Source organism: Haemorhous mexicanus, chromosome 30 (assembly GCF_027477595.1).
Source record: "Haemorhous mexicanus isolate bHaeMex1 chromosome 30, bHaeMex1.pri, whole genome shotgun sequence".
NCBI classification, from domain to species: domain Eukaryota; kingdom Metazoa; phylum Chordata; class Aves; order Passeriformes; family Fringillidae; genus Haemorhous; species Haemorhous mexicanus.
The window spans coordinates 1,576,069-1,599,295 of record NC_082370.1 but is presented as its reverse complement, the minus strand read 5'-3'; the positions used below and the strand labels follow the sequence as shown (position 1 = coordinate 1,599,295).

Genomic DNA, 23,227 nt, shown 5'->3' with positions numbered 1-23,227 from the left:
CCACTGTCCCAGGTTGCTCCAAACTTGCCTCACACACTTCCAGAAATGAGGCATCCTCAGGGAAATCCATTCCAGCCCCTCCTCACCCTCCCAGGGAACAATTCCTTCCCAAAATCCCATCTAACCCTGCCCTCTGGCAGTGGGAGCCATTCCCTGTGTCCTGTCCCTCCATCCCTTGTCCCAGGTTCCTCTCCAGCTCTCCCGGAGCCCCTTTAGGACTCTGAGGTCTCCCTGGAGCCTTTTCCTCTCTCACAAAATTGGAGATTGGAAATGTCCTGGCCAGCCTGGCATGGCACCATCCCTTTGCCTTGGAGCAGGTTCCTGTTCCAAAACTGGAGAGGTTTTGGCCTTGGGAACATCCTGGTCACCCTGGCATGGTTACCAGGACATCCCTTTGACCAGGACATCCCAAAACTGGAGAAGTTCTGGCCATGGGACTGTCCTGGTCACCCTGACATGGTCACCAGGCCATCCCTTTGCCTTGGAGCAGGTTCCTGTTCCAAAACTGGAGAGGTTTTGGCCATGGGAATGCCTTGTCACCCTGGCATGGTCACCAGGACATCCCTTTGACCAGGCCATCCCAAAATTTGAAAGGTTTTGGCCATGGGACTGTCCTGGCCAGCCTGACATGGTCACCAGGACATCCCTTTGACCAGGACATCCCAAAACTGGAGAAGTTCTGGCCATGAGAATGTCCTGGTCACCCTGGCATGATGACCAGGAGATCCCTTTGCCTCGGAGCAGGTTCCTGTTCCAAAACTGGAGAGGTTTGGCCATGGAAATGTCCTGGCCAGCCTGGCATGGTGACCAGGAGATCCCTTTGCCTTGGAGCAGGTTTCTGGCATGATGACCATGACATCCCTTTGACCAGGACATCCCAAACCTGGAAAGGTTTTGGCCATGGGAATGTCCTTGTCACCCTGACATGGTCACCAGGACATCCTTTTGCCTTGGAGCAGGTTCCTGTTCCCAAACCTGGAGAGGTTTGGCCATGGGAATGTCCTTGTCACCCTGGCATGGTCACCAGGCCATCCTTTTGCCTTGGAGCAGGTTCCTGTTCCCAAACCTGGAGAGGTTTGGCCATGAGAATGTCCTTGTCACCCTGACATGGTCACCAGGACATCCCTTTGCCTTGGAGCAGGTTCCTGTTCCAAAACTGGAGAGGTTTTGGCCATGGGAATGCCTGGTCACCCTGACATGGTCACCAGGAGATCCCTTTGCCTTGGAGCAGGTTCCTGCTCCCAAACCTGGAGAGGTTTGGCCATGGGAATGTCCTTGTCACCCTGACATGGTCACCAGGAGATCCCTTTGCCTTGGAGCAGGTTCCTGCTCCCAAACCTGGAGAGGTTTTGGCCATGGGAATGCCTGGTCACCCTGACATGGTCACCAGGAGATCCCTTTGCCTTGGAGCAGGTTCCTGCTCCCAAACCTGGAGAGGTTTTGGCCACGGTTCCAGCCCTCAGAGCATCTCCCATGGGCATATGGAAATGGATTTATTGTCCTGAATTCACCAGCCCAGGATTTCAAACCCAAGGCAGGTTTGCAGGGAAAGGGATTTGTCTTTCATTTCACCAACTAACACAAGCTGAGAGGGAAAAAAAAAAAAAAACCAAACCCCAGAATATCTCAGAAACACAAGTTCTTCCAATTTTAACAGAATGCTGGAAGAAAAAGTTAATGTATCTTTCATGAGGACAATCTAGATAATAAGCAACACAATTCCACAGCAAAAGGCTGGGATTTTTTTTTTCCTTTTTCTTTCTTTCTTCTTTTTTTTTTTCCCTTAAATAAGCAGGAATTTCTGGTTGTGGATAGAGGACCAAGGTAAAACTTGAGTCACCAAACATCCCCCAGACAGGAACATGCTGTAACCTCAGGTGTTAAGTGATCCATGAGATTTTACTTTCAGATTTGGGCAGAAACAACAACTTCAGGAGGGAAAAAAACCCAAACCAAGTAAACCACGACAACCCCTCTGTGTGTCAAACCTGAACTGAAATTGTTATTCAGCAATTTGCAACACTTACTGTCATATTAAAGTAATTTCGTTTTATTTTTGCTCGCTGGCTCTGTTCCTGTAACAAAACAGCAAAATCTTGGGATTTAAGGGGATATTTGGGAGAGAACTGAATCATCCTGAAAGGTTTGGGGTACAGCCTGTGACCCTGGAAAAGGTGGAAATTTTGCAGGCTAGATGTGACAGAACTGTGGCATTTGGGCTTTTTCCCCTCATTTCCAACCTCTCTGGCTACAAAGGCTCTGCAGCCTCTCCTCCTTCTTCGCATGGAAATATTTATAAATATTATTTATAAACATGCAGGAACTTCCACTTTCTCCTTTTATATTTAGGAAAATTTCCAAATGAAAGAAACTTTTGCTCAACCAGCCAATTTCTGACCCCCCTGGATGATCTCCAGGTGGTTTTGTTCCTTTGCTGAAGGTAAAAAACCAACACATAAACAGAGAAAATTGAATTATTCATCTTTTGGGGGTCCCTTCCAGCCCAGGATGCTCCATGATTTTCTATCTCAGGAGTTCTTTAAGCTACAGGTGAAGGCAGCAGTGGATCCAAGTAGCAAAAAAGGTTAACACTGTTATTAGTGAGGGTACCAGAAGCAGTGTGGCAGCAGGACCAGGGCAGGATTGTCCCTCTGAGGCTGATTTCCAGCCTCTCTCCAGGACCCACATCCCCAAAGCTCCAGATGAGGACAAACCCCAGGAGATGATGGTTGGTACTCACTTTTTCAAAGGCTCTATGACTGTCTTTTGGATCTGATTCACCTGTGGAAAGCAAAAAAGGGAGGATTGCACGTCAGGATTGCTGGAAAATCCCATTTGCACAAGGATGGGTTTGTAGGGATCCCACCATGGGGTGGGGAGGAGCTCTGAGCACAACCACCACGTCCTTTAACCAAAAGAGAGGGAAGTTCTCCCATGGCAGCTGAAATCCCAGCCTGAAGAGGGAGATTAGAGAAACTCCTGTGGGAAAAGTCTGGGGGATGATGATAAAAAGGGAAAGAGGTGAGAAACAAGGATTCTGGACATGGCAGGGAGTGACAGGACACAGGGAATGGCTTCCCACTGCCAGAGGGCAGAGAGAGATGGGATTTTGGGAGGAAATCCTTCCCTGGGAGGGTGGGGAGAGGCTGGGATGGAATTCCCAGAGAAGCTGTGGCTGCCCCATCCCTGGAAATGTCCAAGGCCAGCTTGGAGCACCCTGGGACAGTGGGAGGTGTCCCTGCACATGGCAGGGGGTGGAATGGGATGGGTTCAAATCCCTCCCAACCATCCCATGATTCCAGGATGCTCCCACCATCCCATGACTCCAGGACACTCCCAGCACTCCCATTTCCCAGCCAAAGCCAATCCACCTTCTCCTGGTTGAAGGAGTCCATCCTCTTCATGGCCGTGTCGAAGGCCGTGACCATCTCGAGGAAGGAGGGCTCCTGCTCACACAGGGGGTTGGACAGCAGGTCTGAGGAGATCTTCACTGCAGACTTGGACATGGCTGATGGAAAAGAAACCAGACAGGGTCACATTTCCACATTCCCATTGCCAGGAGGGCAAAAATCAGGGAGCTGAGCCAGCCAGGAGGGGGTCAGCACAAGCTGGCAGGGAGATGCTCGGTGGAGGCTGAGAGAAAAGCAAGGAAAAGGCAGCAATTCATTCATGTAAACAGCCAGAGAAGTGTTTTTATATAAGTTAAGTCTGAACCACTCCAATGTGAGGCTTGTGACGCTGCCAGAAATAATCCCAGACTAACAAAAGCACTGTTCTCTCAAAAAAAACCCAGAGATGGGGGTTTTTATACATCTTCTCTCGACAGACTATTAAGTGTCACTCTCAGCCTCACTACAGCTCTTCCACAACGAGAAAAATCACAGTCCATTAAGTCTTTCAAATGGCTTTACAAAAAAAAAAAAAACAAAACCCATGTATTTGAAGTGGATTTAGTGGGAAAGGACCAGACTGACAGGACTGGGAGATGAAGGTTTCTCTTTCCCTCTCCAAACACAAAGAGCAGGGACACAAGTTAAGGATTTTCCCCTCAATAAGCTGAATTTTTTTGCCTGTGGAGAAGGAGTCAGGGGGAATACGAAGTCCCTACAGGCCCTGGGAGTGCCACCAAGAAATCCAGAAGCACCAGGTCATGCTCTGACTGAGCATTCCACTTGTTTTCCACCAGCCACGTCCCTCTTTATCCAAACACTTGGTCTGCAAAGGGAAAATTCAATGACAGAACCATTACACAAACGAGCAAGAAATGAGGGAAGGTACAGAATGGAAAAAAAGACTAATAAAAAGGAAAGGATAAATATAAACAGGGATAAAATAGGCTTAAAAAAAAAAAAAGGCCAGAGGTACTAAAAAAAAAATGTTCTTTTTCCTCAGTGCTGGAAGCTATTCCAGTTGGAGATCACAAAGGCAGATGCTTGAGCTGTGCTTTGGAAAGACTCCCTTAGATATTAAAAGTTAAAATCATCCCAATAATGGGGCTTAAGATCATAAATCAAGGGGTTAAACATTCAGATTGAAAGGTTACACACAATTATACCAGAGAGAGCTCAGAAGCTGCAGAGCTGGGGAGCTCAGTGCAGAAGGAGCCTCTCACTCTGGGATAACAAAGCCACCGTATCCATCTATTATCCAAACATGAAGGCTTTGGGCACTTAAACCTTGAAACAGATGGGATAGAATCCATATGTGTGACCACATCTGAGCAGGGATTTGTGCCAGAACAGGACAGAGTTGAGAACAGCAGAACTCCTTTGGCTGGAAGGAAAATGAAAGTCTTCCTTGACAGGAAAGGATTGGAACTGGTGGGAGGGAGTGGCAGGGTCACGCCGGGAGGTTGGGAACTGGGGGGGGTTTGGGCATGTTCAGGGGGAATTTGGGTCAGGAATTTCCTCTGCATCCGTGGGATCACCTGTGGAGAGCTGGAAAAGCGGGGTCTGAGAGTGCCAGGGCTGGGAGGAGAGAGGAGAAGGCCAAGGACAAGGAGGAGAAGGAGGAAGAGGAGGAGGAGAAGGAGAAGGAGAAGGAGAAGGAGGACAAGGACAAGGAGGAGAAGGAGGAAGAGGAGGAGGAGAAGGAGAAGGAGAAGGAGAAGGAGAAGGAGAAGGAGGACAAGGACAAGGAGGAGAAGGAGGAAGAGGAGGAGGAGGAGAAAGGATCTCCTGTCCCTCAGGGTGGCCTTCAGGAGGGTCTGCACTGCTCTCTTGCTCATTAAACATGTGAGATATAGCTCCAATTAATTATTCCAAAGGAGAGCTTTTACCTCCAGTTAAAGAACATCCTCCTGCTGCTCAAGATCCTATTTTGTTTGGAAAGAGGGTGGGGAAGGGGGTGAGTGATGTCCAGCTGTGGGACAGGGAGTGCTGCTAGCAGCCATTCCCTGTTTGCTGGTAGGGCAGTGAAGAGCCTGGCTGGGATATTTCTGTGCACAGGAATTATCTTGTTCTGAGCTGAGCTTTTTGGGAAGAAGGTGGAGACTCGAGCCACCAGTCCCACTTTGCCAGGGAGTGTTTGCAGGCAGTGAAGAGCCAACCCCCTGAGCCTGGAGGAACGAGACAGGAGGGCAAAACGCTGCCATCCTCACCAGATTTGGGGGCTGGATGTTGGGAATGGGCACTGCCAGGTGAGGAAAGCCATCCTCAGGGATTGATCTGACCCACCTCCTCTTCCTCCAGCCCTCCCTCAGCAGGCTGTGTGCAGTACCTCTCCCTCCACTCACCATTTCAAGCCTTTAAATGAGAAATCAGATCATCCTGGCTCTGGCCAAGGCTCATTTGTGACTCTGCCATGGAACAGAACGGAAAAAGAAAGTCCTCCCACAGCTCCTCTGGGACTTGAAATGCTCCATATAAACAACGCCCACTGCAAGGGAGGGGAGGGGAATCCTTAACAAGGAAAAACTTACCAAGGATCCCTGACAATGACCAGAGTCCTCAGAAAGGGCAGATTTCACCCTGGAAAAGAGTCCTGGGTGTCTGGTGCTTTTCCCACCCCTCTCCCCGTGCTGGGAAGGGTGGGAGAGCATAGGAAGAGCCTGGATCTGTGTTCAGGCAATATCCACACACACAGACAGACACAGACACACAGGTGAGAGCCTGGATCTGTGTTCAGGCAATATTCATACACACAGACACACACACAGACACACAGACACACTCACACAGACACACAGGTGAGAGGTTGGATCTGTGTTCAGGCAATATCCACACACACACACACACACACACACAGACACACACACACAGACACACACACACACAGACACACAGACACACAGGTAAGAGGCTGGATCTGTTTGTGTCAGGCAATATTCACACTCACACACACACACACACACACACACACACACATACACAGACAGACACACAGACACACAGGTGAGAGGTTGGATCTGTGTTTGTGTCAGGCAATATTCACAGACACACACACACACAACTCACTCACACACACACACACACACACACACACACACACACTCACACACACACAGGTGAGAGGCTGGATCTGTTTGTGTCAGGCAATATTCACACTCACACACACACACACACACACACAGGTGAGAGCCTGGATCTGTGTTTGTGTCAGGCAATATTCACACACACAGACACACTCACACACACACAGGTGAGAGGTTGGATCTGTGTTTGTGTCAGGCAATATTCACACACACAGACACACACACTCACACACACACACACACACACACACACACACACACACACACAGACACACAGGTGAGAGGCTGGATCTGTTTGTGTCAGGCAATATTCACAGACACAGACACAGACACAGACACACACACAGACAGGTGAGAGGCTGGATCTGTGTTTGTGTCAGGCAATATTCACACACACACACACTCACACACACACAGGTGAGAGGCTGGATCTGTGTTTGTGTCAGGCAATATTCACACTTACACACACACACACACACACACACAGGTGAGAGCCTGGATCTGTGTTTGTGTCAGGCAATATTCACAGACACACTCACACACACACAGAGGTGAGAGGTTGGACCATGGAAAGCCCCAAACCTGCCTCCTTCCCCCTGCCCTGCCCTGCTGTGACCCCAATCCCACGGGATGAGTGCTGGCCCAGTGCAGCCCACACCTGTTTGTGCTGGTGCCTCTGCCTTGGCTCTGGAGCTGTGGGGGCCAAGCAGGGATTGCTCCAAACCACACGCTGGGAAAAACCATCTGGGTTTGGAACAGCTCTTTGCTGCAGGTTCCTGCCCTGCTCATCTCAGTAACCAGCATCCAACAAACCCAGCTCCCAGCCCCCCTCTGCTGGATCCCTCTCTGGGCACAGCAGATTCTGACCAGAGGGATGTGAAGGGAGCTGGGACATGGGACAGGACACCTGCAAGGGCAGATGTCACCCCAAACGTGCAGGCAGAGCTGTTTATTGCTTCCTCCATCGCCCACTGCCACGAGGGGAAGCCAAAAGAAGCAGGCACCGAGGGAATGAGCTGGGTTATTCCCAAAGGAGAGCTGCCAGGTCAGCATTTCCCACGGGAAACACGGCCAGCTGTGTCCAGCTGTGCCCCCCAGACCCACCCACCTTCCTGGGGCTCCAGAGAGGGAGGTGAAAGGAGGACTGAAGGAGGTGACAAAGTACTGCTGGCACAATAGGCTCAGCTGGAGCTGCTCCTGCTGGATAATCTGAGACCCAGAACAACGACTCCTGGGTTTTTTCAGTGGCAGAAAGTGAGGCAAACAAAAGAAAGGGACTTGTCCAAGGCCATGGAGCTCAGGAGACAGGGACTGAGCCCGCAGCACTCCCTGTGTTCCCTGGGCTGAGCTGCCTCTCGCAGATGGCCTTGTAACTAAGCAAACTGAGTGGGACTGAGCTCTGGATTTGTTTTCCAGACTTGTCACACATTACTCATGTGATCTTGAGAAAAGTCACTTCATCTCTCTGTGGCCAAGTTCACAGTCTATGTATCCTCCAGTCACTTACCCAAATCTGCATCTGTGCTTTTCTTCATATCCTTCTGAAGTTTTTTGGTCTGATCTTCCAATCTGAAAGATGGGAGAAAGAAGGCAAAGTCGGAATCTTGGAAAGAAAGAAACCCAAGTGTATCATACGTGCAACAAATCATTTACGGGCTGAATATGCTGGCTTCTGGTGGAAGTTAAAAATATCCAGGCAAGGCTTGATGAAGTTCAGTGCAGCTCAACCCTTTCGGGTTGTTTTCAGATGGTTTTTAACCTTTTCAAGTTGGTGATCTCTTATTCATAGTTCACATATTTCCTGAAAGTTCTCACTCTTAGCACAAATGGTAAAGCCAAATGCTTCCAGATGATCCCTGTGAGCTCCTGTGACACAGGCAGGATGGCAAAGCCACTCTTGGTCCTCTGAGGTGTTGGCCTCTACAGGGACCCCACAGTTTTCTGGCAATTTTACACTTTTTTTTTTTTTTTTTTTTTTTAAGCTGCCAGAATCTGCAACCCCACTGCAAATACTTCTGAGGACACCTTTGAACACTCAGAGAAACCCTGAAGAATTGGAAATTACAGGGCAGCAAGGGATTTGCTCGCTGGGAAGAGCATCCCTGGCTAAAATCCCCTGGGAAGATGCAATGGGAGGAGGGAAGCACGCGGCCGGTCCTGTCCGACCAGTGTGGTTGATACTCACTGCTGCAGCTTCCCATATTCCCTTTCAAAGTCTCTCTCCACCTGTGGAAAGAAGAGATGGAAATCAGCTCCAGGGGACTGCAGGGCAGCCTGGAGCATGCAGGGAAAGCTGTCCCTGGGAAATGCCAAGCTGAGCCCAGCACAAGCTGCAGCTTTGATGGGAGTTACACCTCAAAAGTAAAGGAAGTCTTGGGGATTTGGAGCTCCAGACCCTCTTGGAGCCAGCACCAAACATGCCAGCTCGAGCCAAGGACGTGCTCCAGCACAGGGACTGGGAGCTGATGGAATAAATGGGAATGCTAGAAAAGCAGGGAGGTCACAACCTAGCGTGGCTCAGTGCTGGAGGACAAACCCGTGCTCTCTCCCAAAATCTGAGGGGAGCTGCTGCTCCTCCAGCCCCATTAAGGATCCTGAGGTGGGTCTGGCTGTTTCCTCCTTCCTCATCCTCACCAGAATGGTGAAATTCCCCCCAAACCACCAGCGAGCCTTCCCATCTCTGCATTATTCACCCCCTCCACCCCCTCCTTACCCCTACAACAGCTCCCTGAAATGAGATTCTTGGGCTGGAGCACAATCCCAGTGGACTGTGACACCTCCAAAAGAGAGGGGAACCCTGTGCTCCAAGCTCTGAGCTCCAGCACAGCCTTCTCCCAACGCTACCTCAGTGCCTGTTCCCTCCTACTTGCTAGCTGGCAGCAAACCTCCAGTGATAGGAGATATTTTAAGGAACTTTCTTTCCATGCTGACTGTTTTAACACACTTAAAACATTCATTCCACACCTCGTCAGGCAGAGAAGCAAATGGATTTCAATTGACCAGCCAAGAGTAAATCCGTGCGCGTTTGTTGTCATGGGATCAGCGCTGGGTTCACTCGTGTTGTCAAGCTCCCGTGCTATTAAGGAAATGCAGAGTGCTGGGAGCAGCCAGGACCAGAAGGATCCAAAGGTTTGTTCCAATTCTTCCTGCTGGCCCTGGGATTTCAATCCCAGGCTTGATGCAGCACCGCAATTTAATGGGGATGTTTGCTTTTCAAGCGGAATTGCTGCTAAAATCTTGGGGGTTAAAGATGGAGATTTTCTTAAATTAAACATCTTTTTGGGCTGCACTTGAACTCCACCAGCCTGATCTGAGGGCAGGCAGTGCCCAGCCACATTCCAGCCCCATCCCAGCTCCCAGCTGTCCGCACCATCCGCTCCCACCATCCGGGGGATGCGAGCTGGGCTCTCTCCCCCCCCAGTCCCTCTGCTCCAAAAAACCCTCCCAGGAGCTCCAGCTCCCTTTTTGTGCTGCTAAAATTGGGTGCTGGAGAGAACAGACACGGAGCAGTGTGGGGGCAGCTCACACGACTTGTGCCTGGCGTTCGGGGAGCGCAGAAATCCGCGGCAGCTGGCGCCCTGCAGGTCAGGTAACCAGCACATAGTAAAACTCACCCTCCATCCCCGTGCCTGTTCCGGCTGCTAAAATATCCAGGGACTGTTGCACTCTATAAATAGGCCTTAGGTGTGAATTGTTTTGGTTGCAAACCACACAGGGTCGGGCACGACTCAAAATGTGCCCCCCTTTGAAAGGCTGGGGGTGTCGTTCCCTTATTGTTCCCTCTCTGTGCTTAGGAGGATCTGCTCAGCAACCAATTCCTCCAAAAGCTCTGGCTGTGGAATACCTGTGAATATTCAGGGTTTCTGGCCCTTTTTTGCTGTCAGATTTGCCCATTTCTGTACAATAAGCAAAAGGCATCATGCCTTAATGGATATGGAGCAGTTTCCAGGGCCTGAAGGGGCTCCAGGAGAGCTGGAGAGGGACTGGGGACAAGGGACGGAGGGACAGGACACGGGGAATGGCTCCCAGTGCCAGAGGGCAGGGAGAGATGGGATTTTGGGAAGGAATTCCTGGCTGTGAGGGTGGGGAGGGGCTGGGATGGAATTCCTAGGGAAGCTGTGCCTGCTCCATCCCTGGAAGTGCCCAAGGCCAGCTTGGAGCACCCTGGGACAGTGGAAGGTGTCCCTGCACATGGCAGGGGGTGAACAAGATGAGTTTAATGCTCCCTTCCCACCCAAACCATTCTGGGATTCATCTTTAGGATTCATTCCATAAAGACAAAACCTCCCCACCCTGAGACCCTCTGGGTGCTGTGAACCCCCCAAACCTCCCGAGCTCCCCCAAGCCCCCACCCCAGTGCCAGAGCAGGATCCACATGGGATTGAGGTGACTCCACACAGACACACTTCAGCTGCCCAGCCTGACTCACATCCCCAGCCCCATCTTTCTGAGACAGCTGCCCAAGGATTGCTCTTATTTTTCACGCCCACAGGCAGCAACTGGCTCCCAGTCCCCACAGTCTGCGAGCTCAGGGAGCCACCCAGCCATGGCTGGAGCCCGGGTATCCCACAAAAACAGCTCCTCTGGAGAGGGAAAAGCTGCTCTCACGTGCTCCCACCCAGCAGAGTCACAGGCAGAGCCCTGCAAGGAGGACAAGCTGGGAACATTTTGCAGAGCACACAGTAATTCCCACTCCCAGCAGCTCTCCACGGTCACACGCAGCCGACAGAGGCTGTGGAGAGGATTAGCACGTTAAGAGTAACGAGAACAAGAAGTACAGGCAAGAAAATTACAATATCCTGAAGGGAAGTTTCCGTATTATTAAAATAATCCCACTGCTCTGCAGCCTCTTTCTGAAAACTCCAAATCAAACCACACTTTCTGTATTGAATGGTTTTTTTTTTTCTTCCAGGCACAGGGGCTGGGTAATGCAAAAATCGCTCGTCTCGGGGTTTTTATTTAAATCTACATCAAGAGCAACGAGCTCTCGAAAGCTTTGAAATAAAACAACGTTCTCTCCTTCACCCAGTTCTTTTTTTTTGTTTTGTTTGCAAACACTGGGCCTCCCACCTGTGATCAGATCCCTCCTGCTTGAAGGGCAGGATCATCATCACCACCCTGGTTATGAGGCAATGGAGCAAGACTGAAGCCAACACTACAAAGAGATGGAAATGAGGGACTGTCAGGGACTTCCTATCCCCCTGGGGTTCATGTTTTTTCCTGGAGGAGGAAGATGAGCTGATTCCTTCCAGTGGTCTCAGCATCTTTGTGAATCTTGGGAAAAGAGGGAAGTGTTTCCTTCTTCCTCTTCTTGAAAAAAAAAAGTGAAACCCATAGAAATTAGAACTAAGATTTTCTGCTGAGCTTCTGCCAACCCATCAAGGGTTTCAAGGTAAGTCCCATGGATGAATATTCTGAGCCAGAGCTGCAGAGTGCAGGTGGGTCTGGGATGTCACAGTCTCCACCCAGCAAGATCTCCACATCCCCATCCTGCAAGAAAGCTTCCCAGAAAAGTGGCAAAGGGAAAAAAGGAGGCACCTCGCAACTGCAGAGACCAGTTTGGCCAGAAAAGATTGAAGGAAGAGAGTGAAAATGAGCAAAACTATTGAACTGGCATCACTTGAATTCACCCCACCATTCCCATGACATTTACTCCACTGTTTTGGGATTTCCAGCTGGCTGCTGGAGCCCAGTGGAAAGGTGCTGCAGTGGAATCCTGCTGCTCACGGAGCTCCTCCGTCCGACATCCCCGGGGAAGGCAGAGCTGCTGGGATGAGTCAAGGAAAGGAGGTTTGGCAGCTCAGGTCTCCACTCCCTGCCAAGCTGACTCAGGCCAGCAAGGAGGAGGAGGAGGGCGAGTGGTCTGAGTCAGCCCAGGCCAGAGCAGGGCCGAGGGAAGCAGGGAGGGAGGTGGGATAAAACCTCGCCGGGGGATGCAGGGCCAGCTCTGCTCCCCGGCTCCTGCCTGCTTGGATCATCCCAGCCCTGGTGAAGGGCAGGGAACAACCTGGGGGGACACAGGTGAACTTCAGCTGCAGCTGCAGCAGAGCTGGGGAGACGAGACAGCTCCGATGGCAGCGCAGCCTCTGCTGGGAGCGGAGCTGTCCCCAGGGAGGGGAGAACATCTCTGCCGTAAGAGGCTTCGTGGCTGAGCAATAAACATGGAGAGATATAATTCTAACAGGTTTAACTCCTATCACTGGGCATTAGTTTAATTGGGCTGTGGGCCCGTGGCCCTGCTGACAGCAGGTCCTCTCGGAGCACTAGATCCTCCCACCCGGCTCCCAGCGCCCGGTGACAGCTGCTCTTTTCAGGGAAGAGGAGGGGAGAGATTATGCTGTCTGGAATTGGATTTGCCCAGGTTAAGGTGGAAACAAAGCACAGCCACGTCTGGGGAGGGGGAGATCACCTCAGTTCACCAGCTGATATTTTCTACCGGGGTTTCCTTCTCCCTCAAGAGCTAAACTGTGGCTGACACCGTGCCCTTCTCCAAAGGATCACAGGCGAGTGGGCACAGGGAGTCATGACTAATTCCTCGGCAGCCCAGGCAAATTGCTTTTCAGGACTACTCCCGGCCTAGATCTGACACCAGCCCCAGCACTGAGACAACAAAAAAGCCTCTCTGGCTCACTGAGCCTCTCGGCAAAGCCACCCCCTCTCCTGACTCCAGGCCCAGGCCTCATGGAGAGCCAAAGAAGTTACATCCTAACAAATGCTGCTTTTTTTTTTTTATCCTTCCCCCTCACCCCCTCTCTTGTGGTCCGGTCTCTGTGAGTGGGAGATCCTCTACCACAACCACTTCCCTTCTGATGGGCTTGGGATGCAGCCCTGGAGATGCCACACCTTCCCACTTCCTGCAGCCCAACATCTGGAACATCCCAGCCCTTGGCTGCTGCTGCTGCTGTTCCCCAATGCCTGCACAGATGGAGCGGCTCAGCCTGCAACTGGGAGGTAAATTTGGGGGCCTGCAGCTCAAAGCAGCCCCAGCCCTTGCACACCACTGCACATGGAATGCCTGGTCCTAGGGGATATCCGTGGTTTCCTGCCGTTTGTTCTGCTTTGAAGAGCTGCACTCTACACTGGGTGTGAAGTTCCAAGGTTTTGGGCTTCCTGTTTTCTGCTTTCCCTGTATCTGGTGCCTGGAGAGCAACACCACCACCACCACCATCATCATCATTATCATTATCATCATTCCAGGGCAAGTGGAAGCCTTTTAGAAATCAACTTTGTTGACACTGAATCTTGTTCCTTGTTCCTAGGGAGCTGAGGAAGGAAGGAAGGAAAAGGAAAAGGCCTGGAAAGGCTCTGGGTGCTGAATGAACCTCTGCCTGCCGGATATTCTGAGCTGTTCTATTTAATACACACACATGTATATATAAGCAAAGGCTGCCAACTGCTTCAGAACAGCACATTCCAGCAGCTCCGGGGAAGGGAAGATCTCAGAGGTGCCACCACTCATCTGCAGGGAGCCCGAGCACGGAGATGGTTGATTTTAGGGGAGAAAAACCTCTAAAAGGGGAGGGAAACAGCAAGAAAATGGAATGTATTAAACTGGGATGTGAGAATGGGTGGGCTGGAGATGCCCAGCAGAGCTGGCCAAGACACCCAGAACTGCAGAGCAGTTGGTTCTTGCCCCAGCCTGGAAGGACATCGGCACTGGGAGCACTGGGAAAGACAAAATATGGTAGAGCAAGGAATGTGGGGGCTCCTGACATGAGCTGGGAGAGGTGTGAAGGGCTGAGGCTGGGCTGCCTCACTTGAGGGATCACAGGCAGCAGCACCTAGCTGGTGGATCACCAGCCCCTGGAAAAGGGCAGCTGAAAACACAGGAAAACCACGGAGGAATTTCACCAGTCCTCGTCTTTGCTGCCTGCCTGGCTTAAATTCTGTACTGACAGTTTGGAGCTGTTACAGAAAATTGCTGCTCCACGGCAGCAGACAACCACCAAATCCTTTAAAATAAAACATGACAATCAAGCCTTGAAGGGAGTGGTGGGATTAGCCCTCTGCCTCCAGGGAAAATGTCATGTCCCAAGGAGAAACTGCCCCACAAACACGGGTGCCCACGCATCCTGCGGAATTAGCTGGGTGTCCCGGAGAGGAAGGATCAGGGATGTCAGTCTGTGCAGGGGATTAGGGCACCAACGGCATCAGAGGGACAAGCTCTGCCCCACGCTGCCTCTCAGGGCTCCCTCTTTAGAGCAGGTGTCCAGGTGAGTGTTCAGGGACAGCTCCTGGGAGGTTCCACAGCTTTTTTTTTGGCATGGGACAAATGCAAAGCCGAGCTGCTTAAGAAGGGAAAATACCACAGCCAGCTGCAAGCAGCAGCACTTGGGGTAGGAGCCTCAAATCCACGGGAATACAAAATGCTTTTTTAATTTGCTTTTAAAGCAAATGCTGTGCAGCACAAATTAATTCACGCCCGAGCACTAAGCATCTCAGCTTATAAGCCTTTCTTTGGAAACAGTTATATTCAGCGATCTGAACCACTCCTCCTCCTCCATCTGCTCCGAAAGGATGAACAAACAAGCCATTGCTGAAAGAAGGAAGGAAGGAAGGAAGGAAGCAAACCCGTTCAGCCATCTCCGAGGAAAACTGTGCCAGACCAAGAGAGCTCTTTTCCCCTACCCTGCACACACGCACCCCCCTCCCCAAAAGAAAAAAAAAAATTTAAAAAATGATCATTTCAACAGATCCCAAACCAAAATATTCTGCCTGCACGGGGCTCCCCCTCGCTCCTCGCACGAGGAGCCGAGCGCTGGTCACACGCGGCAACAGGTTCTGCTGCTCCAGCTCCCTCCCACACGCTGCAAAATGGGACGAGTCAAAGTGCTGGCTTGACTCATCAGCCACATGATCCAAGGCTGGAGCTAAAAAGGGGGAACTGGTTTACTCACTGTCTTGGGTACAATCTGTTTCTTGGGCTGCCCGATCTTGAACGGGATCCTGGAAAAGAGAGAGGAGAAGGGAATGTGTGAGCGGCGCTGGTGCTGGGCACGGGGCTGGGGGTGGGTTTGGGGGGCAGCTGGGGGTGTCCCGGGGTTGCAGCCCCTCATTCCAGGCACTGTGCACCTCCTGGAGAGGGAAAGGGCGGGAGAGACTGAGGGGAGACTTCTCAGCATTCCAGAGGGGCAGCTCTCTGATCTCTGCTCTGTGACAGTGACAGGACCCGGGAAACGGCTGGAGCTGCACCAAGGGAGAGTCAGGTTGGATTTTAGGGAAAGATTCTTCCCCCAAAGGCTGGAATAAGCACTGGGACAGCTCTCCAGGGAATGGGCACAGCCCCGAGGCTGCCAGAGCTCCAGGAGTGTTTGGACTACGCCGCCAGGGAAGCACAGGCTGGGATTTTGGGGTGGCTGTGCAGGGCCAGGAGCTGGGCTGGATGGTCCTTGTGGGTCCCTTTGATTCTCCCAGAGCCAGTGCCACTGCTGAGGTCAGCCCCACACAACCTCCCTGCACCCCAAAGCAAGGCAAGGATGCTCCACAAGCAGCTGAAGAACCCGCTCTGTTTCAAACCAAATCTGCTGGGGAGGATAAAATAATACTAAAAAAAAATCCCAAACAAAGCTTGTAAATATTTAGAAAGAGGATATTAAAAAAAGTAACAAGCTGGTGTCTGGAGCTGAGAGCTGCTTCAAAGGATTCCTCTGCTCCAACAGCTGGAGGAGAGGCTCACCTGCCAGCACAGCCTTCATTCTTAAAATCCCTAATTCCCAGGAAAATCTGGGTTACCTGAATGAGAAGAGTACTCTAAATAAATTACACAACATATGTAAGGGTGGCTGGGTCAGCTGGGAGCAGCCACGCAGGCAGCCTGAAAATAATTGGATTTCTTTCACCTATCAGTATAATGAAAATCCAGGAATTCAACTGCTGTTGTCAATGGATTTAATTAAGTTAAAGAGGTGCTGCTTGGTTAAAGCATCTCAGCCAAAATCTCCCAATGTTTTCTGGGTTGTGATGCTTTAAATAAATAGAAAAAATTGAGGTCATAATGACATTAAAGTGGTTTTTGCCAAAGATGTTTCACCTACAGCTCAGCTCCATCCCATTCCATTCCAATGGAATCTTCCACTTCCAATTTCCCATCCCAAATCTGCACCAGGATCTTCTGGGAAAGTGTCTGAGTCCCCTCCTGAGAATTTGGGCAGGACCAGCCCAAAGTCTCATGCTGCTACACAAAACCTGAGATAAAACCATGAATTTTGGGACTGTGTTGCTGCCTCCCAGTCTGGCTTTTCCCACTGCTGGTTTTCCATTTGCTTCCCACCAGCTCCACTTCCAAATCCCCAGCACTGCTCCATCCAACAGCTTGACCCCCTAGGAAATATTTTTATCAGTGTAACCTGAAAATCCAACTGTGTGCAACCAGAGAAGGAATTTGCAATGGAAGAAGGGGTGGGACCAAGGAAAAAACCCTGATTATCCCAACTCCAAACCTTGCTCTTCCCACTTTTCCCGCTGTTTTCAAACCAAGGCTGTAATTACCCACCGGGAATAATCCAGGCTGCACCCCCTGTGACCCTCCCTGAGCAGCTCTGGAGCCATCCTGAGTCACCAGGTTTAAATTTAAATTTTTTTTCGGGAGAACTTCCTGTTTATGGTTCTCCACCAGGACCAGTGTAATTTTGGGTTTAACCCTTTCCAGCTCCTGAGGCAGTGTGAATCACTCTTCTTTTATAAACAAACACCACTCTGCTGTATAATTTTCCTGTCAATAACTGGGGGTGTGGTGCCTTACAGGAAGAAAACAAAAATATATGGATTTTTTTCCTTTGTGTTTTCCTCTGTGGGTCAAATATAAACCAAAATGAGGCACCTCCCGCCTGCCATCCTCAGCCAGGTGTTGTCACTTGATGTTTTTGGAAGTGATGGCACCAACTTGGTGGTGAAAGGATAAAGAAAAGGAGGATTTTACTCAGGGGAGTGTTATCCCACTTAAAACCAGTTTGTCACTCTCTGGCAGGGCGGGAACAAGCGAGGAGCTGGAGACAGGTTGGTTCCTAGTGGGAAAGGACAATTAAAAAGGTGATTAAAGAATTACCTGTGCACAACCTGCCCCTCTGGGGGGCACGGAGAGCATTCCAGAGTGGTGTTGACCACTGGAAAAATGGTTCAATCTAGGGAATTTGGTACCAAGAGGGATGTGGGATAGGAAAAGCCATTGGTTGGGGATGAGAGCTGGGAAGGGAATGCAGAGGGAGCACAGGGGGTCCTGCTCCATCCCATTCCCCAACCTCACCCCACTAAGAAACCCCAAAAATCCCTCTTCTTCTCCCAGAAACAAAGGGAAGTCAGTGGAGCACTGCAAATCTCCCATGCAGCAGTAAATATCTCTATCAGCATCGTGATGCCACTTGGTAATTATGTCTGTCTCAGTAAAACCTCTAAAAAAATAACCCTGTGCAAGTCAGGTCTGTTCCTCAATTATTGGAGGTTTTTGTTCTATTTTACAATTTTACATAATTTTCCTGGTTTTTAAATCACTGCCTTTTAATATGATTCTCTGGGAGGGTGGGGGGGAAGATGGATGAGCAGCAAAGAAAGGAGAAAGGAAAAAAAAGATGAAAGGTATGAATTTTATTGGAGCTTTTAAATCAAATGGATTCACCCCACGCCTCAAAACTGCTGCTGGCACCGAAGTTTTGTCCCTCTGGGAGTTGTGTCCCTGCCTGCAAAATTGTGGGGGGACAAAGTGCAGCTGAGACAGCATCATCACAACCATTTGCTTCAAAATTAAGAGGTTTTTTTGCTGGTTAGAACATGCATGATGGGGATAATACAAATAAACTGGGGGGAGGTGGATCCATATCCATCACTGCCATGAATTCCACGGATCTCCCTGGTCCCTTCAAAGCTGAGCCTGGCTCTATAAACACCAAAGAAAAACCAGAATTGGTGCTGCTTTTTTTTTTTTTCCTTTTTTTTTTCCTGATGTCTCGTTTCTGCTGAGCGAGAGAAAGCTGGGGTTGTGTTTGGGGTGTGAAATCCCTTGAAATCCCGTTCCTGAAGAGCCGAGCGCGCTGAGTCACAGCCAGAGCGTTCCCAGCCCGCGGGGCTGGGGGAGCACCCCGGCCCCTCACAGCCCCCTCCCTGGGAGGGCACCTGGAGTTTGGGAAAGCAGCAGGGTTCAGGGGGGAGGGAGGAGGGTGAAACACTGCAGGGAGAGGGTGGGAAGAGCTTAAAGTAAGGAAAAAAAGTGTGGGTGGAGAGAATCCTGCGAGCTCTACTCGGGGATGCTCAGGAACCCCAGGGAGGGGAAGGTGGGAGAAGCTGTGGCTGATTTTCTCTGAAGTTTCCCCAGCAATCTCATCTATTTACTTGGCTTCTCCATGTGCAAATTCAGGGCCACACACACCAAAGCAGTTAATTCTCCTCTGGATGCACAGGAGAGTTGGAAACAAACCTCCCAGGCAGGGAGGGGATACAGCTCCATGAGGTCTGCGGGGAGCTGCAGCTTAAAACATGGAGCTCCCCCTCCCACTCCCCAGCAGTCCCCTGGAAGGCAGGAATCGCCAGCAGGAATCTCTCAATCCTTGCTAAATTGGGGAGGAATGGTCCTTTCCGAGGGTGGACATCCAACCTTGGCATCACCCCTGGCTGTAGGGAGCTGGGATGGAGCTCAGAGCGTGCCCAGGGGATAAATTCCCTGTGGGATGTGATTCTTTTTCCCAGCTCATTCCAGCTCAACACGGCTTTGCCACCCCTAATCAGGCCCCAGAAGACCCTTGGCAGATAAGCAAGGGATAAACACCAAATATTTTCACCCACAGTTGATAAAATGCTGTCCCTGGGGGTGCTGAGCTGCCAGGCAGGGATTGGGAAGGGAGGGAAGGATGGACAGACAGATGGACAGGAAGGGATGGGGACAGCAGAGGCTGGGGCAGTTTGGATGTTAATTAATTTGAGAAAAGTGACACTGAGGCTCTGAATTAAATATTCCTGCCCCAGGTGGGCACGAGTGGCATCTGCAGGGGACCCGCAGGTCCCACTTTGGTATGAACTGGTGGCCAAAACTGGTTTGTGCTGGTACCACTGCCAGACCACCAACTAAATCCATGTTTTGTGGGAAGTGCCCGCTTCCCGTGGAAAGTTTCAGGGTTTTTTTTCCTTTCTCTCTCTCTCTCATTGAAACTCCAAGCGCCAGCATAGCCTGGATGCCCGCCAGAGCTTCTCACTCTTTGAATTTCCACCAAAAATCTCAATTCCTTCACCGGAAAGAAACCTCTCAGTGCCTGCAGGCAGGAGGATGACACCCAGCCTCCCGCGCTGCCAGGGTGACCCCGACCCTCTGAGCTTGGTTTTCCCAAGGATTTTGGCACGTGGGATGATGAGGGATTCTACAAAGCCACCCCTTTACACCTGATCCTCTGTGCGGACAAAAATCATCCCAAAGCTATCACAGGAATTGGGTCCTTCCCTGAGCTGCTGGGTTGGGAATGGATTCAGCTGCATCCAGAAAAGCTGCCTGGTCATGAGATCAGCTGCCATCCCAGAGGGATCAAAGTGTTCCTGCAAACACTTCCAACAGGAAGGTCGGGAGCACTCCAGGAAGGATGTGAACCTTCACTTTCCCACTCTGCTACAGACTGAACTTGGTTGAGCTTCTCCTCCCTCTCCGCTTGGGTGAAGCTTCCCTGAGGGATGGAGGTTAGGAAGGATTTTTCCATGATAGGGAAAAGCCAGGAAGTTCAAAGGAAGCTGAGAGACCTTTCCTGAGCAGCATTCCCGAGTCTCATGCCAGCCTGCACAAGGAGAGGGAACACTGCACACCAAAATCCTGGAAACCTGGATTGGGCTCCCTAAAAACACCCAAATCCCCGGGCAGGAGGGGATGCCAGCCGTGCCCAGGTGAGCCAGGCAGGAGGGCAGGCTCAGGTTAGGCGTGAATCTCCCGGATGCCTCCTCGCTGTGCTCCCGGCGTGTCCATGGAAACCGCAGGCACCGTCCCACCCCGCTCCCCCCCTCCCAGGAACTCATGGCAACCGCTCCAAACACAGCACGGAGGCAAAAAAAGAGGAGGGGAAAAAAAAAAAAGGGAAAAAAAATTATTCCAACGGATCACAAACAGCTTCTGTCGAGGGAGACTCTGCGCCAAATCCCCGTTTGGGTGCTCTCCTCGAGGAGATGAGAGAGGAGGTCACGGGGTGGGGATAGGAGGGATGTGGGGATGGGATCCCTCGGGAATGAGCCAGGTGAGTGCTCCCACCTGGATTTCAGCCCCATCCCTGGGAACCTGGAGGCTTTAAGGCATGCAGGGATGTCAGGGCGAGCCGCTGCAGCGGGGGAGAAGGGAAAGAGAGGTGTAAGAAGAGGCAAAAAAAGAGGTGTAAACATTGATTTTCTGGATTTTAGGTCAGGCCAGGGAAAACAAGGCACCTTCCTGAAGTTTGGCAGCGGAGGGATGAGCTCCTGGGAGCGGGTCCCGCTGCATCCTGCAGAGAGCCAGGCGCGGTGTCAGTGTTAAGCAAATCAAAAATAATGTCAGAATCCTCTCTCCCACCCATTCCAAGAGGAGCATGAAAAAAATAATGATATTTTACTCACCCATCAAAAGAAAATTACTCACACCAGGCGCGTGGGCGAGCAGAATTTTGCAGGGCTGTTTTAGGCCCTGACTATGCTACAAAAATATCCATTTTAAGCACGGTTGTGAAACACGGTTGTGGCTCAACCAGAGCACTGGGTTGGAGCTACCTGGACAAAACAGGTGGAAAAATGAACAATTAAGGAATAACCACTCTGAGGCCTGTGATGGTGGCAGGGGAGGTGGCAGGTGGCTCTTCCCAGCTGCTCCACCCCAGGAAATGCCCGGCTGGTGCTCCAGTTTCACCATGATAAAAACTTTGGGATGTGCAAAGCACCTTGCACAGGTAACAGGGAGGTGTTTGGGAGCCTCGCTCACCGCTCTGGTATCCACTTGCTTCATCCCAGGTAATTTTATCCCATGCTCATCTCCTGATCCCAGTATCACTGAAACCTGCAGGGAAGGGGGAGCGCTGCCATCGGCCACGTCAGGCTCCAAAAAAACATCAATATTGATTCAGAGGGAGGAAAACAGAGCCTGGGGCTGGGTTTGCATTGCACCTGCCCAGCGTGGCCATGGCTCCAAAACATGGAAAACACCGGGAATAACCACAGTCTGTGCAAATCCCTAGTGTGGAAAACATTGGGAATAACCAACAACCTGTGCAAATCCATAACAGGGAAAGCATTGGGAATAACCAACAGCCTGTGCAAATCCATAACAGGGAAAACACCAGGATTAGCCAACAGCCTGTGCAAATCCATAACAGGGAAAACATTGGGAATAACCAACAACCTGTGCAAATGCTTAACAGAGAAAACACCAGGAATAACCAACAGCCTGTGCAAATCTATAACACAGAAAACACCAGGATTAGCCAACAGCCTGTACAAATCCATAACAGAGAAAACACCGGGAATAACCACAGCCTGTGCAAATCCATAACAGAGAAAACACCAGGAATAACCACAGCCTGTGCAAATCCATAGTGTGGAAAACATTGGGAATAACTAACAACCTGTGCAAATCCATAACAGGGAAAGCACTGGGAATAACCAACAGCCTGTGCAAATCCATAACACAGAAAACACCAGGAATAAACAACAACCTGTGCAAATGCTTAACAGGGAAAACACCAGGAATAACCAACAACTTGTGCAAATCCATAATGTGAAAAACACCAGGAATAACCAACAACCTCTGCAAATCCATAACAGGGAAAACACCAGGATTAGCCAACAGCCTGTGCAAATCCTTAACAGGGAAAACACCAGGAACAACCAACAACCTGTGCAAATCCATAATGTGAAAAACATTGGGAATAACCAACAGCCTGTGCAAATCTATAACACAGAAAACACCAGGAATAACCAACAGCCTGTGCAAATCCATAACAGGGAAAACACCAGGAATAACCAGCAACCTGTGCAAATCCATAACAAGGAAAACACCAGGAATAACCAGCAACCTGTGCAAATCCATAGTGTGGAAAACATTGGGAAAACCCAACAGCCTGTGCAAATCCATAACAGGGAAAACATTGGGAATAACCAACAGCCTGTGCAAATCCATAGTGTGGAAAACATTGGGAAAACCCAACAGCCTGTGCAAATCCATAAACCAGAAAACACCAGGAATAACCAACAACCCCACTTTTAAGGCTATGCAAACCCATCCAGCCTCCCATCCTCCGGGAGAGACAAGGAACACCCCCTTTTCCCTGTGGGAATTCACCTGGGGGGGGAGTGGGAAACCAGAGCAGGGGATGTTTGGGAGTCTGGTTATGAGGTTTGGTTTGATGCAGTCTCAGGAACCTTAAAAAACACTTTATAAAGTCAAAAATGGGGCACTCGGGGCAGTAAGGGGGTGATACAGTAAAATCCAGCATTTTACTCCCTTTATTTTTTGAAGGAGTGATGACCAAGGGAATCACTGGATTGCACATGAGGAAGAGGGGGATGAGGATGCCCCAATCCAAAGCCTAAAGGAAGCCATGGAGCTCAGCTGAGATTCCAAAAACATCCCAGCTGTCCATGCAAGGCTAGACAGGCAGAGCTGCCTCACTGCCTGGGTGCAGGAATCAGGAATTTGGAGGGTTAATCCAAGCTCTGTCACCAGCAGGAGCCCTCTGGAACAGCTTTCCTGTGTTGGTACAAGGGTCATCACTGTGCTCTTGGGAATGATCCCTGTGTTCCCAGAGAGTTCCTCATGTTCCAGGGAGCATTCCC

General features: G+C 50.6%; 1 protein-coding gene across 3 annotated transcripts in view; it reads right to left on the bottom strand.

Annotated features, from left to right (window-relative positions):
• BIN3 (bridging integrator 3) overlaps positions 1–23,227 on the bottom strand; it is a 46,389-nt gene that overhangs the window by 18,105 nt on the left and 5,057 nt on the right. The window contains exons 2-7 of one of the 3 annotated variants that reach the window (XM_059870397.1): positions 15,370–15,418; positions 8,658–8,698; positions 7,980–8,041; positions 5,735–5,877; positions 3,372–3,508; positions 2,741–2,781 (exon numbers count right to left, since the gene is read on the bottom strand). In XM_059870397.1, the coding sequence (XP_059726380.1) occupies positions 2,741–2,781; positions 3,372–3,506 (176 nt within the window). In that variant the 5' untranslated portion in view covers positions 3,507–3,508; positions 5,735–5,877; positions 7,980–8,041; positions 8,658–8,698; positions 15,370–15,418. Of the gene's footprint in view, positions 1–2,740; positions 2,782–3,371; positions 3,509–5,734; positions 5,878–7,979; positions 8,042–8,657; positions 8,699–15,369; positions 15,419–21,019; positions 21,170–23,227 lie in introns of all 3 variants that reach the window. The other 2 variants (XM_059870396.1, XM_059870395.1) reach the window with 2 other exon arrangements.